Source organism: Podarcis raffonei, chromosome 2 (assembly GCF_027172205.1).
Source record: "Podarcis raffonei isolate rPodRaf1 chromosome 2, rPodRaf1.pri, whole genome shotgun sequence".
Classification (NCBI taxonomy): domain Eukaryota; kingdom Metazoa; phylum Chordata; class Lepidosauria; order Squamata; family Lacertidae; genus Podarcis; species Podarcis raffonei.
The window spans coordinates 16,272,027-16,286,593 of NC_070603.1; the positions used below are offsets into that span (position 1 = coordinate 16,272,027).

The window sequence follows — 14,567 nt, forward strand, 5'->3', positions numbered from 1 at the left end:
TGTGCTCTGGTTTCTTTCACGGTGTCCCGTTGCACCAGTTTAGTCATGCTGGCCACATGACCCAGAAAGCTGTCTGTGGACAAACGCCGGCTCCCTCGGCCTGAAAGCGAGATGAGCGCCGCAACCCCATAGTCGCCTTTGACTGGACTTAACCATCCAGGGGTCCTTTACCTTTACACACATATGCACAACTACAGCTCCCAAGATGCCCTGGCAAGAGGGAGTCACTGTTATTTGCAACTGTAGGATTAAATAAGCTTTCTCCAGTCTGGTGCCCCCACCAGGCCGACTGGGACTAATGGAACTTGTAGCCCCAAACATCCGGAAGACACCAGGATGGGTTAAGAATATAGCAAACTATTGTAATTCTATAGTATAATGCCAAATGACTGTTAAATTAGTTTTCAGCATAGAGATCCCCCAAGAGTGAATTCAGAACATGACCAGCAGCCACTTAAAAGCTTATCGCACAATGAAATAGTCATTCTGTAGCCTCCAGTCTCATGGTACAATGCAACATATCCATCCTTTTGGAAATTTTTGGAACTGAGGAAGTTTTGATACTAAGCATAGCTGCTGAGTCAAAGGTTACATATGATCGTCATCTCTCTATGCAGGTGCACACACCAAATGTGACCTTTTTTAGTGACCTTTCCCTGGATCCTGATCTTATGAAATAGGTTAGGCTGAGAGACAGTGACTGGCCCAGGGGTCACCCAGTGAGCTTCATGGTTCAGCGGGGATTCGAACCCTGGTCTCCCGGGTCACCGTCCAGCACTCAAACCTGGACGCCGCACTGCTAGAAGGTCCCCAAATCCTGGAACTGCACACGCCACCCCATTCATTATCATTTCATGTTTACGGTGCTAATGGCAATGCCCACTGTGTTCCTCTCTCCTCTCCCCCCGCTGCAAACCCAGAATCCGTGCGAGAGCATCCGAGGCCACCCAGCGGGCATGACGTACGCGGCCAACATCCTACCTCACCATCCGGCCCGGGGAACGTTTGAGGACTTTACTTGCTAACTGACCACTGGATGTACAACTAACACTACCAAAGGGAAGGACCTTCGCTGAGCAGCCCTGGCCCAGCCCACGAACCTGCCAACTGACTCGTCAGGGCCTCTATCTCAAGACTCCCAGGGGGAGGCAAGCTGGATCCGGCCTCTCCTCAACCCATCCGCCCCAGGCCAAGGCAGCGATACGCACACGGAGCAAACTGGACAGAGGGGTGGGGGGCGGGGTGGGGGTTATCTGTTCTACCAGGTCCACGCCAGTTTCTGCTCTTGTCCCTGTGAATGCCCTCGGACTCTTAACTCGACAGAGGAGCTGCCAAGTGGAGGAGAGGATACCGCCTTCTCCAGTCCACATGCGGAGAAGTCTTGACTGCCTATGTGCCCCCCCTTTGGCCTCCACGCTGCCCCATGCCTTGTTGGTGTCAGCGTGAAGGCCCTTTTTTTTCTTTCAACGTCGATGCCAAGAAGAACCCACAGGAGTGCCAGCCAAACTGTTCCCCCGCAGCATTCGGTTTCGTAAGGGCCCCTTGCCGTATCCAAAGGAGGTGCTACATCAATTCCATTCCCTCCCTCCCACCGTCACCTGTATCACCACCTTGCTGTGTGCTGTGAGGCTTTCCCTGTAGCAAGACCGTAACTGAACTGTGAGGGCCCACCTGAATATCACCTGCTGTCTCGCCCAACTACCTGATTCCCTTTTGCTCCAGCCTGGTCTGGGTCTCAGCCTTGTTCACCCCCCATGAGAGGCAGAGGAACGATTGGCAGATGAGCTGTTCCAAAGTTCAAAACATTGGTGTTACTAAGAGCTGCCCTGGGCCCCTTCTGTGCATGTTCTTAGGGGTTACGTGAAAAGTAAGGTTCAGAGAGAAGTCTGCCGTTTCTCAGTAGGGTACAAAACCAGATTGCTTTCAAACGAGCCTCACTTGAGGGTTCTGCAGCTTCTGAAAGGAGAAGGTGCAAGCGACCTACCCTGCTGAATTTGACCCTGGGTTTCCTCTCCCCTACCTTCTACAGAGGCATTGCAACTTATAGCCCAGTCCTACAGGCAGAAGGGACACAGCATCATTTCTTTGGCTGTGCAGATGTGTAAGGGTGACCAGTGCCAGTTCCTGCCTCAGCACCACACTACAAAAGGACAGAAAGGACCTGCCTGTAGGCTAGTGACTGTGATAGCTCCGCTTTGGTGCAACGCAGAAAACCTGTTGCCCCTTAATTTCTACGGGCATTTGGCAGGCATAACCCATCCTAACGTTTAGCCAGGAGTTTGCCAGCAGTGATGGGCTGAGGGACACACCACCATCAAAAACACATAGAAGGTCTCCAGGCAATTGCATGCTAATGGTGTAAAACATTTTTATTTTGGGTTTTTTAATGTTTGCTCTAATGCATCGTCAGCATAGACAGGAATAAAAATCAGCTCAGGGGAGTGAAGATGACAGTCTTGTAAGTCTTAGCAAGCAAGGCCTCCTGGATTTACCCAGTGCAGGAGATTTGCAGAATCCCACCACCATGTCCTGTTTTGGAACAACTGTGTTACAACCACCTGTTCACAGTGCCCATCTTGAGAAGACAAGAGCGGCGGTGAAAAACTATCATGATGAAGAGGGGATGACCTCTTCACAAAAGGGGCTCCCACCTGCTCCTGATTCCTGCTATAGCTCAGTGGCAGATCATCTGCTTGGCATGCAGAAGGCTCCAGGTTTAATCCCTGGCACCCCCCAAGTGCTCCTGGGGGAGCCCCTTGCCTGAAACCCTGGAAGAGTCCCTGGCATTCAGTTTTGACAATCCCATTGAAAACTACCTTCAGAAAAGCCCAGGTTTGTTATCCAGAGATTGCCCAATCAACTGCTCAGCCAAACAGAGGGACTGACATTGGTGGAGAGGCTTGGCCAGAATTTGGTTTTGCAGAATGAATCTGGCAAGCACGTCTGCCCAGCTTTGTCCTGAGAGAAGGTGCATGTGTGAATCACTCCTGGTCTCTTTGGGAGGAGAGAAAGGTCCATAAGAATTTTGCATTGAGCTGTACAGCTTGACATGGCTGGAAACTAGAGGCCTTAGCAGGCAGGGATGAGGAGGGAGGGGTGACTTGGTCTTCCTCACCCTACCTTTTGAGGGTCACATTTCATAGAATCATAGAATCATAGAAGTGTAGAGTTGGAAGGGGCCACATGCCTTCTCCCACTCCAGTGTTGGTGGTTTGACTGCGGTTTGCCCACAAGGCAACGGAGCTGTCCAAGTTATAAAGTACACCAGCTGGGATCTGAACAGGCTGGCAGAACCAGCAGTCAGAATGCAAATCTGGATTATTCAAGTCCATCTCTGGTGTGGCTGTGTGTGTGAGGCAGAGTGGCACTGGATTAGGTCTCTGCTCCTCCTATGCCTTATGACCCAGTGGGTGCGAAGGGAAAAGCAGAGGTGGTGGTGGGAAGACAGACGTTCTGCTTATATTATGGGGATTAATGGAAGGGCTGGAGAAGAAACATGACCTGAAGGTGCCCCAGATATCCACCTGCAGCCCCACAAGAGCCATGGGCCCTGATGGCTACTAAAACCACCTCTAGGACTCTTTTTGCCTGCTTGTTTTGATGCCCTTCAGAGCCAGCTCTCAGATTTTTTTTGGGGGGGGTGGAGAGGAGATCTGCCGACATGGGTGGTTTTTCATTTTTGGAAGCAACTGGCTGACCTCTCCCAGCCTGGGACTCCACAGCATCTTGTGCCTGCCATGGTCCAGCCTCTTCCCTCAACATTAACCAAGATTCGCTGCATGGGCAGCCTTCCCAGGTCCAAAGTTCTCCTTATCTTTAAGAGCTTTTGCAATAAAATCTCATCGTCGCTTTGGCTTTATTTGCTTTTCCCTTTCGAAAAGGCTTTGTTTTATTTCGATCCTGATTATTCCAGGGCTCGGCGGTCCAGACTTGCTTGTGAAAGGGGTGTTTGTTGTTTGTATTCAGCCTCCCGAATATATCGAGGCCCTTATTTCCCAAAGACGCTGCAACTCTGCCATGGCTGGACCTTTCTGGAAAGAAGCAGGGGGTCTCTGCATTGCGGGGGGGATATGTTTACCTTTCTTTAGTTTTAATTTGGTTATTTCTACTTCTCTGCTTGGAAGCTTTTGAAGATAGGGCTCGAGTTTGACCTCTTTCCCCCCTTTTTAATTTGACCGTTTTTACTACTTCATGCTCATTTTATATTTCTTATGTATAAAATATACAATATATATTATTATAATATATATATATGTACATATATATATAGATAAATACGTACACACTTCTCTATATGCGCCATCTCAGTGTAGATATATCCATCCAGTAGCATCAAAAGCCTTGATATTGTGCCATTATAATTTCTTTTCCCCCCAACTACCAATCTCTGAATGCCTTCAAGTGTATAAAGTGTTGAATTCTCTCTGGTATCTGTACTATGTACACATTTTCATAGGAAGCACAAGAAGATGACAAATGCATTGTATATCAAAAGCGGCTCCTCTTTAACAATGATATAAAGGATGATATCAACCATGGAGACTCTGCTTTTTTCTCCTTAGCTTTTTCCCCACCGCAGAAATCCATCACAATTAACAGCGTTCTTTTATCTTGCTTAACTGCCGCGGCACCATAGTAACGCGAGCTTGGCAGCCATCACTCACACGGTGCAGAGGTGGACGCCGGCGCCAGCTCCTTGGGGAAGAACAGCACATCAGGAAGAGTCAGGGAAGGGCTGTAGCTTGGTGGCAGAACATTGCTTTTCCTGCAGGTACTGGGTTCGAATCCCAGCATCTCCAGATAGGTCTGGAAATAGGGTTGCTCCCTGTCCTGTATAATACTGGATTGTCCCATAGTTCACTATAAAACACTACATCTTGTACTGATACAAGTGCCAGTGCCATAGCTACAGTGGGGCTAGCCAGGTTTTTTGCCCCGGGTGAAGCCTCCAGAGGGGTGCCATTGAGGCTCCCAGCCTGTGTGCGTGTGTACACAAATGGCCAAGGGTGGGTGTGTGGGTGTGTAAAACTGGGTCTTTGACCTGGGTGAAATAAAGCCCCTGGTTTTGTCCTGTATTTCAGGTCTTCTTTCTTTCTTTCTTTCTTTCTTTCTTTCTTTCTTTCTTTCTCTCGCTCTCAAAACAAAATTAAAAAATTCCTTCCAGTAGCATTCCTTCCAGTACAGTGGTACCTCTGGATGCGAACAGGATCCGTTCCGGAGCCCCGTTTGCATCCTGAGTAGAACGTAACACACAACTGCGCGTCTGTGTGTGCACGGGTCACATTTTGCCACTTCTGCACATGCGCATGACGTCATTTTGAGCGTCTGCCGCGGAGCGCAACCCGAAAATACTTAACCTGAAGATACTTCAACCCGAGGTATGACTGTACAGTGGTACCTTGGGTTAAGTACTTAATTCGTTCCGGAGGTCTGTTCTTAACCTGAAACTGTTCTTAACCTGAAGCACCTTTTTAGCTAATGGGGTCTCCTGCTGCTGCTGTGCCGCTGCTGCACGATTTCTGTTCTCATCCTGAAGCAAAGTTCTTAACCCGAGGTACTATTTCTGGGTTAGTGGAGTCTGTAACCTGAAGCGTATGTAACCCGAGGTACCAACTGTACTCTCTCACACACTCGCTCTCTCACTCGCTCTCTCTCTTCCAAATCAGGGATCTTCTCCAAATGCATGTGATTGAAAGGGTATGTGAAAGATCATGTATTTAAGCTCTGGGTAGCCAAGCACAGGCAAATTTACAAATTCTCGTGTGTGAGACAAATTCTAGAAGGGACATCCTGTCAGACGGCTATAAATCGTCATGGATTGCTTTGAAATCACTTCAGCAACAAATGGGGGCGGGATCATCCCCCAACCGCAATTACCCACCCTGTATTTCACCAGAACACAGGTGGCAACCCGAACTGGAAATTTCCCCTGTCTGAAACCCTGGAGTGCTGTTGTCAGTCAACATACACCAACATGGTAACCTCCAGATGTTTTAGACTACAATTCAAAGTGGCTGGAGCTGGTGAGAGTTGTAGTCCACGACCTCAGGAGGACTACTGCTGATGTAGACAATCGGAGCGAGGTGAACCAGTAGCCTGACTCAAATACAGTGGTACCTCAGGTTACATACACTTCAGGTTACAGACGCTTCAGGTTACAGACTCCACTAACCCAGAAATAGTACCTTGGGCTTAGAACTTTGCTTCAGGATGAGAACAGAAATCGTGCAGCAGCAGTGGGAGGCCCCATTAGCTAAAGTGGTGCTTCAGGTTAAGAACAGTTTCAGGTTAAGAACGGACCTCCGGAACGAATTAAATTCTTAACCTGAGGTACCACTGTATAAGGCAGCTCAAGCTTGCTGAGGCATCATTAACGGGAGAAGCCAGGCATATAGACACAAGATTAATTCAGAGCGCCTTCTTGGGACGCCCTGTGTGCAAACTGAGAATGCCAGTGCTGTTGGGGTGTGGGTTCTTTGCCGGTATTGGGGACCCCAGCAAACCCTTGATCGTTCAGCCCTCTTGCGCCTACTCTGGCAGGTGAGCACCATGCTTGAATTTCTCAACATGTGGCTGGGGTAACCCGGTCAGATGGGTGGCATCATAATCATCATCATCATCATCATCATCATCATCATCATAATACTGACTGCCTAGACGCAATCTGGTTTGGAGTCACACACCTCTTCATCACAACAAGCTGCATCTGTGCATATTTCTGCAATTAAAGGTGTGATTGTTTATTTTATAAGGTGGTTTTTGATGATGAGAATAGGTCACAATTACACCTAAAATGACAGGGAGGGGGAGAGCTGATTCAAAGCAGACTGCAAGCAAGAGTTTGGGGGTATGCACACATGCTCTCTGGGACTCGGGTGGCGTTGTGGGTTAAACCACAGAGCCTAGGACTTGCCGATCAGGTCGGCGGTTCGAATCCCCGCAACGGGGTGAGCTCCCATTGCTCGGTCCCTGCTCCTGCCAACCTAGCAGTTCGAAAGCATGTCAAAGTGCAAGTAGATAAATAGGTACCGCTCCAGTGGGAAGGTAAACGGCATTTCCATGTGTTGCTCTGGTTCGCCAGAAGCGGCTTAGTCATGCTGGCCACATGACCCGGAAGCTGTACCCCGGCTCCCTCAGCCAATAAAGCGAGATGAGCGCCGCAACCCCAGAGTCGGCCACGACTGGACCTAATGGGTCCCTTTACCTTTACAAATGCTCTCTGTATACTATAGTCAGCTGTATTAGGAACCAAAGATGCAAATTGTGGCCAGAAGCTTCCCAAACTAGTTTTTGAAAATCCATATTAAATGGAGGCGTATTTTGATATTCATATACAATTACAGGTCCAGGCTTGGGCCCCGAGAGACTGTGCTTTTAATTAATGCACAGCTATGGGCGTTTTGATAAGATTCTATCCATTTTCCCATCTGTAAAATGGGAACAGCAGCCTAACCCCGAAGGGTGGAGTGAGGATGAACCATATAAGAATAACAACTAAAGGATTTGGCATATTAGCTTTCTACAGGAGGGCACTGAGTTTGTTATGTTCCACCCTTCGTGGGCAAGGCTCTGGGAGTCTGGTGACATGGAAAACATGGAGCCAGTGCTTTTTTTTTAAAATGAGGCACGTTATTCGTCCTCACACCTAACCCCAGATTAGTGGAGGTTTGTTTTGCAAAAGACACTTTGGATGTGCTGAGGCACAGAGCCGATCCTTGGCAATTTAACTGCAAAGGATGCTTAAATTGCCTTCTGCATTTCGCTCATCTCTAATTTGAATGTAAAGCCGATAGGAGTTTCGATGCCTTCCCTCAGGTGTGCATTGATTCCAAAAAAGAACTCTATTCTGCCTTCCGCCACACATTAAAAAGTGACAAATTCCAGATGAAGGCATTGTTGGTACAATTGATGAAAACAGCTTTATTCTGTTCCTACTTACTGAGCCCAGCTTCTCCAGATGACCCATTTATTGAGCATTCATCCTGATTTGCTTGCACAAAGCTTACGCAATGGTTAGACTGTGTCTGGTCTTCACTGAGCATTCATTCTGATTTATGGGACACTTATATGACAATGAAGGGGACGCGCGTGGCGCTGTGAGTTAAACCACAGGGCCTAGGACTTGCCGATCAGAAGGTCGGCGGTTCGAATCCCCGCGACGGGGTGAGCTCCCGTTGCTCGGTCCCTGCTCCTGCCAACCTAGCAGTTCGAAAGCACATCAAAGTGCAAGTAGATAAATAGGTACCGCTCCAGCGGGAAGGTAAACAGCGTTTCCATGCGCTGCTCTGGTTCGCCAGAAGCAGCTTAGTCATGCTGGCCACATGACCCGGAAACTGTATGCTGGCTCCCTCGGCCAGTAAAGTGAGGTGAGCGCTGCAACCCCAGAGTTGGCCACGGCTGGACCTAATGGTCAGGGGTCACCTTTACCTTTTTATATGACAATGAGCATTCATCCTGCTTTAGTTGCACGTGCCACCAGCGCAACCTAATGTGTCACAAGAGGCTTGGAACAGAATGGGACAATTGTGTTGGCTGCTTCCTCCATTCAATGTCCATTGGGGATGTGAGGCCCTGTGGGCACTGACTCCTTGCAAATCTCACTCCTCTCAATATGTGAACCATGCTATCATCTCAGGAAATATACTAAGAATGCCTCCAATCTTAGCCTAGAAAAACAAAGGCTGGCAAGCTCTCCCACTTTGCAATCTCTTTCTTTTCATTGTTCTCAGAGAGGCAGTGACCAACAAAAACAGAACTACACATTTATAGTGGGAAACCAGATAGATTCCCTCAAGGTTGTGGGACGGTCACATTCTTCCCAACACTCAAATTTCAACATTTCTTGCTGACAGAAAGGGAAATCCCTCGCAGCTGGAATATTCATTGCAGTTTTGAGTACAGTGGTACCTCGGGTTACAGACACTTCAGGTTACAGACTCCGCTAACCCAGAAATAGTACCTCAGGTTAAGAACTTTGCTTCAGGATGAGAACAGAAATCACGCAGCAGCGGCGCAGCAGCAGTGGGAGGCCCCATTAGCTAAAGTGGTGCTTCAGCTTAAGAACAGTTTCAGGTTAAGAAGGGACCTCCAGAACAAATTAAGTAGTTAACCCGAGGTACCACTGTATCTGTGTTCTCTATGCTTGCCTGAGACTCGCAGGCACCTATTGAACAGCGCCTGTTACATCACTCATGGTGAATGACATCACTTCCCCCACTGTGTCTGCACCTTTTGTGATGCTGTTACAGGAAATGTATGTATTTTAACAAGTTCGTTAGACATTAACTGTTTCCTTGGTGTACCTGTCAGCTGCAAAACTGTTCTTGAAAAAAAACACTTTCTAATTACATTTAGGCTACAACCATAAAACCCTAAAACATGGGAGTAAACCCCAATGAATTTAATCAGCTTATTTCTGTGTACTGAGCTGCCTTTGGCTTCCCCTATAAAGTGAAGCATGGTCAAAAGGATTTCAAGTAATGCTATAGCTCATTAACCACACTGAATAAATTGGGGGGGGGGGAGAGAGAATAAAATTCAGACCTGCACAAGTAGGCAGTAACAAATTAATTGCTCTGAATCACTGACTTTATAGATAAAAGGCAAAATTATTAGTTGAAGATACTGTTAACTGATTAAGTGTACACTGGGGGGTGATTAAGGATTACATTTCTCTGTGAATTACTATTTGTTAGCCACGTCGAGTCTCTTCGGAGGTAGAGGTGGGGTTTATCCAATAAATAAATGCAAGCACCAAAGAAACATCAAATAAGCCCTTTTCTTTTGCAGCAATAAGCAGCCATTTTGTGAAGGGGGGGGGAGTAAACCTTTCTTTTGAAGGCTGTGCAGCTCTTTGATATTTGTTTTAAAGTTACAAACAGGAGTACAGTTAATGCATTTGGCGGGCAGCGGTGTTCGTTGTCTAGAAAGCCCCCAAACAGAAGCCTCTAGCATTGCCACATATCTCTTGAAAGGATGGAGACTCTTGTATTCTACCCAGACTGTGTTAAGTGATGAGCCAAATGTGCCTTCCTTACATATTTTATATGTTGATTGTGTAACACACCGTTTCCTAAAGAACAGCTAGAGACTGCCTGGCAGTGGCTCTCGCCTTCTGCATTATCTGGTGTCATTAATGACTTTACTTTGTCCTCTGAATCTCCATTTAAGGGAGACATGTGGTGCTGGGAATTAATTGTCCTTCTTATGTTAATGCATCATGGAGATGACTAATTCTGGCTGCAGCAGTACACAGGGATAATTAAAGCAGGAGATGAATAAGGCTGAAGTTGACCTGTGGATATAATGATTGATGATAGGTCCATCATCAGGGACTTGAAAATCCTCCTGTTTCTGCTGTTTGTCTCGATTGCAAAAACAGGGAAATTATCAAACACCTGGCAATCCGACGTGAACTGCTCTCAGCTCAGTGCTTCGCAAAATACAGAGGGGGGGTCAATTCCAGATGACCTGTTTATTGAGCATTCGCCCCAATTCGTTGGCAGTCAGTTTGCAGGGTTAGACCATGCCAGCTGTTGTTTTTTACTGAGCATTTGTTCAGATGTGTTTGCAAGGAGGTTGCGTGATGCTACATCAAGTCACTGCCATCCCACACCTTCCTGTACGTTTTCTTCATCGCTTTCCTTGCTGCAAAACGTCCAATTTGGAGAAGTGAGTTTGTTGCCCAAAAGCACCAAATCGCCTTTAATTGTGGAACCTGAATTTGGTGGTACAGTGGTACAACAAGTTACTATTGGCAAAATCCTCTCCTCTGCTCAAGGAATAAAGGTAAAGGAGCCCTGTGTTCTATTGCACCTTAGGTCCTGCATTTCTGTTTTATTATGAATTAGCATCTGGATCATTTTAAATACAGTGGTACCTCAGGTTACATACGCTTCAGGTTACATACGCTTCAGGTTACATACGCTTCAGGCTACAGGCTCCACTAACCCAGAAATAGTACCTTGGGTTTAGAACTTTGCTTCAGGATGAGAACAGAAATCGCGCAGCAGCAGCGGGAGGCCCCATTAGCTAAAGTGGTGCTTCAGGTTAAGAACAGTTTCAGGTTAAGAACGGACCTCAGGAACAAATTAAGTACCATATTTTTCGCTCTATAAGACGCACCAGACCATAAGACGCACCTAGTTTCTGGAGGAGGAAAACAACAACAAAAAATATTCTGAATCCCAGAAGCCAGAACAGCAAGAGGGATCGCTGTGCAGCGAAAGCAGTGATTCTTCTTGCTGTTCTGGCTTCTGGGATAGCTGTGCAGCCTGCATTCGCTCCATAAGACGCACACACATTTCCCCTTACTTTTTAGGAGGGAAAAAGTGAGTCTTAAAGAGCAAAAAATACGGTACTTAACTCAAGGTACCACTGTATCTGACTGAATCTCCCCTCAAAATAGCAGCAGTCTGGAAGTGCTCAGTGACCGGAATTGTATGAGTTTCATCTGTGAGCTGACGAGTGTGTGAAAACTCATTATTTGCCTCTGGATATCCTTTCCAACTGCTATGATTCGGGAAGGCTTTTGCCATCTAAATTACTGTGCCACAAACTACTGTCTCATCATGGGTGAGTATGCCTGACCAGCAACCAATGCACATTATTGCACAACAAATGGCTTTCTATATTGGGACGCCGGTGGCGCTGTGGGTTAAACCACAGAGCCTAGGACTTGCCGATCCGAAGGTTGGCGGTTCGAATCCCCGCAACAGGGTGAGCTCCCGTTGTTCGGTCCCAGCTCCTGCCCACCTAGCAGTTCAAAAGCACGTCAAGTGCAAGTAGATAAATAGGTACTGCTTCGGCGGGAAGGTAAACGGCGTTTCCATGCGCTGCTCTGGTTCTCCAGAAGTGCCTTAGCCATGCTGGCCACATGACCCAGAAGCTGTACGCCGGCTCCCTCGGCCTAGAGCGAGATGAGCGCTGCAACCCCAGAGTCGTCCATGACTGGACCTAATGGTCAGGGGTACCTTTACCCTTTACCTTTTTATATATAAGGAAGTTGTTGCTGGCTTGCTGTTTTGTTTTTTAAAGCTCTTTGACAAGGCATACTCTTGGTCTCCAGGAATACTGGAGGTTTGTTCTCTACCATCACACATCTGCAGAGTTAACAGTGTGTATTTTTCAAAGCTGGGAGCAAATGGCACTGCTGTAGGCAGTTACCAGCCCAATATGCCCTTTGCGTTTGCTCTCTGTTTGCCTACATTATCAGTGTGGCATAAGAAGCACCCATGCAGAAGTAGCAGCCAAACTGCTAAAGCAGGGCTGGAGAACCTGTGGCCTTCCCAGATGTTGCTGAACTGCAACCCCCACCATCCCTAACCATTAACTATACTGCCTCGGACTTATAGGAGGTCAGCTACATCTGGAAGGCCACCCTGGTCTATGTAGTACAGTGGTACCTCGGGTTACATACGCTTCAGGTTACAGACTCCGCTAACCCAGAAATATTACCTCGGGTTAAGAACTTTGCTTCAGGATGAGAACAGAAATCGTGCTCTGGTGGCACGGCAGCAGTAGGGGGCCCTATTAGCTAAAGTGGTGCTTCAGGTTAAGAACAGTTTCAGGTTAAGTACGGACCTCCGGAATGAATTAAGTACTTAACCTGAGGTATCACTGTACTTTACAATGTATGAAAAGCCAGGCTCCTGCCTTAACGACTAACCAACTGGAAATCAGCACAAAAACTACATTTCTAGAATAGTATTAGCTTCCAATCCCCCCAGTGATAGGATTCAGATGCACAGTGGTCAACGGAGGAAGAGGGAGATAAATGGGGAACAGCAGAAAAGGAGAGAAGAATATGTGATTATTTCAATTCTGCACCCCTCAACCTCATTATGCCAAAGGTTTCACAGGAAACCGTTAGCCACCAAATGCACACACAAGCAACAACAAATTAACCAGCCCTAAATTCTTCTGCTCCAGGGCTACAGAGGATTTCTCACAACCAGTGAGCCCTTCTATTCTATAGCTGCTTCTTACTACAAAGATGCAAGCGTATGGTCCAGAACAGTAACTTTGTCCCAACCCATGACCAACGATACTAACCAAAGTTAGTACAAACTAATTCAGGAAAAGGCAGGGGGTTAAGAAACACTGAAGCGAAATGCAACCCAAGAGACAGGGTACTAGGGCAAGGCAGGAAGCAAAGTTTGAGCAACAGGGCGAGCGGAGCTTGAACAAGGGACAATTTCCAAGTGTCGACATATTGATGGATGGGTGGATGAATTATATTTCTATGATGCTTTTCATTCAAATTGAATCCCTAAGCAGCTTACAGACAATAAATAATAATAATGTGACAGAGCATAATGGAAGATCAGAAATGCAGCATAAATCATATAGAATAATTAGCAATCAGTGAAACAATGACAATCTATAAAGCACTGAGTATCAAAATTAAAGCAAAAGCCATACACTCTCCACAGCCCCATGACTCGTAATAGAAACTACCGTATAGTTATTGCGAGAGGTGTTTGTCTCTCGGCTGCTGGGACGTGGCAAATCTGTCAGAAAGAAAGAAGTTGTGCCACAGACAGTGAGAGACAAAGTGGCTGGTGGCCCACACACTATCATTCCAGCATTAGTCTGCCCATGTCTAAACCACAGTCCTAGGAAGTAGTCTTCTGCCAGTCAGACCCCTGGGGTCCATTTCTCCCTGTAATATCTACACCAGTAGTTCTCAAACATTTTTCTCTGGGCCACACTTTCAGACTAAAAAATTGCTCAGGCCACACCATTTTTTAATTGATTATTTATTTATTTAATATTGTATACCGCCCTATACTCGTAGATCTCGGCAGTTCGCAAACATAAACATTAACTACACAGGAAAACAAAAAGGAACAATTTCCTTGGTGGTGAGAGAGGTTGGGGGTGGCCTAGGGTGAGGTTGGTTGTCTTTGGCTGGCTATTGTGAGATTTGTTTTTGTGTGTGAGTGGGATACGTGTGCGTTTTTGGACCAGATCGATTCGTATGCTGTCAGCCGATTCTTGTCGTTGTCTTGTTGGGCTATGTATGTGATAAAGGGGAACTATACCGGGGTGAAGGCTTCTCCTTCTATTTGTCCCCATGCCAGTTTCAGTTTATTGGTTAGTTTTTCTGATAAGGCAAATGTTTCCCATGCTATTTGATACCATTGGTCCCTGGTCTCTCCAGTGTATGGCTATGATGCTTCTAGGCTGCTGAGAGTAGGTGGGTTATGAGCTCTTTGTGATGTGAATGGGCATTGGAGAAATATTGGAAGCTACACATTCAGCTACAAACAGACTGGCAGTGCCTAACCCAAGATTTTAGACGGGGATCCCAACCTTGCCGCTCCAGAATCTAGAACCCCGCACCTTCGGCTTGCGAGGCAGGCGCTCTGCCACTGCGCCACGGCCCTTCCGCGGGCGCGTCTCCCCGCAGAGCGGTTAAAAGTTCCAGCCTCGGGCGGCTGACGGCGCAGCCCTCCGTACGGCAGGGGGAACCCGACAGACTCCGACAAGCTCCGCCCCTCTGGCCGGCTGCGGGCTCTATGGCCAATCCGGTGACGCTCTGCCTCCGGCGGGCGGCGCCTCTG

At 47.3% G+C, this 14,567-nt stretch overlaps 1 protein-coding gene across 4 annotated transcripts in view; it reads left to right on the top strand.

Annotated features, from left to right (window-relative positions):
* Positions 1–1,620, top strand: part of ASIC1 (acid sensing ion channel subunit 1) — a 222,407-nt gene extending 220,787 nt beyond the window's left edge. For all 4 annotated transcript variants that reach the window (XM_053375081.1, XM_053375082.1, XM_053375078.1 and 1 more), the window contains one exon: positions 921–1,620. In XM_053375081.1, coding sequence (XP_053231056.1) covers positions 921–1,025 — 105 coding nt within the window. In that variant the 3' untranslated portion in view covers positions 1,026–1,620. The remainder of the gene's footprint in view (positions 1–920) is intronic.
* The last annotated feature ends 12,947 nt before the right edge of the window (positions 1,621–14,567 follow it).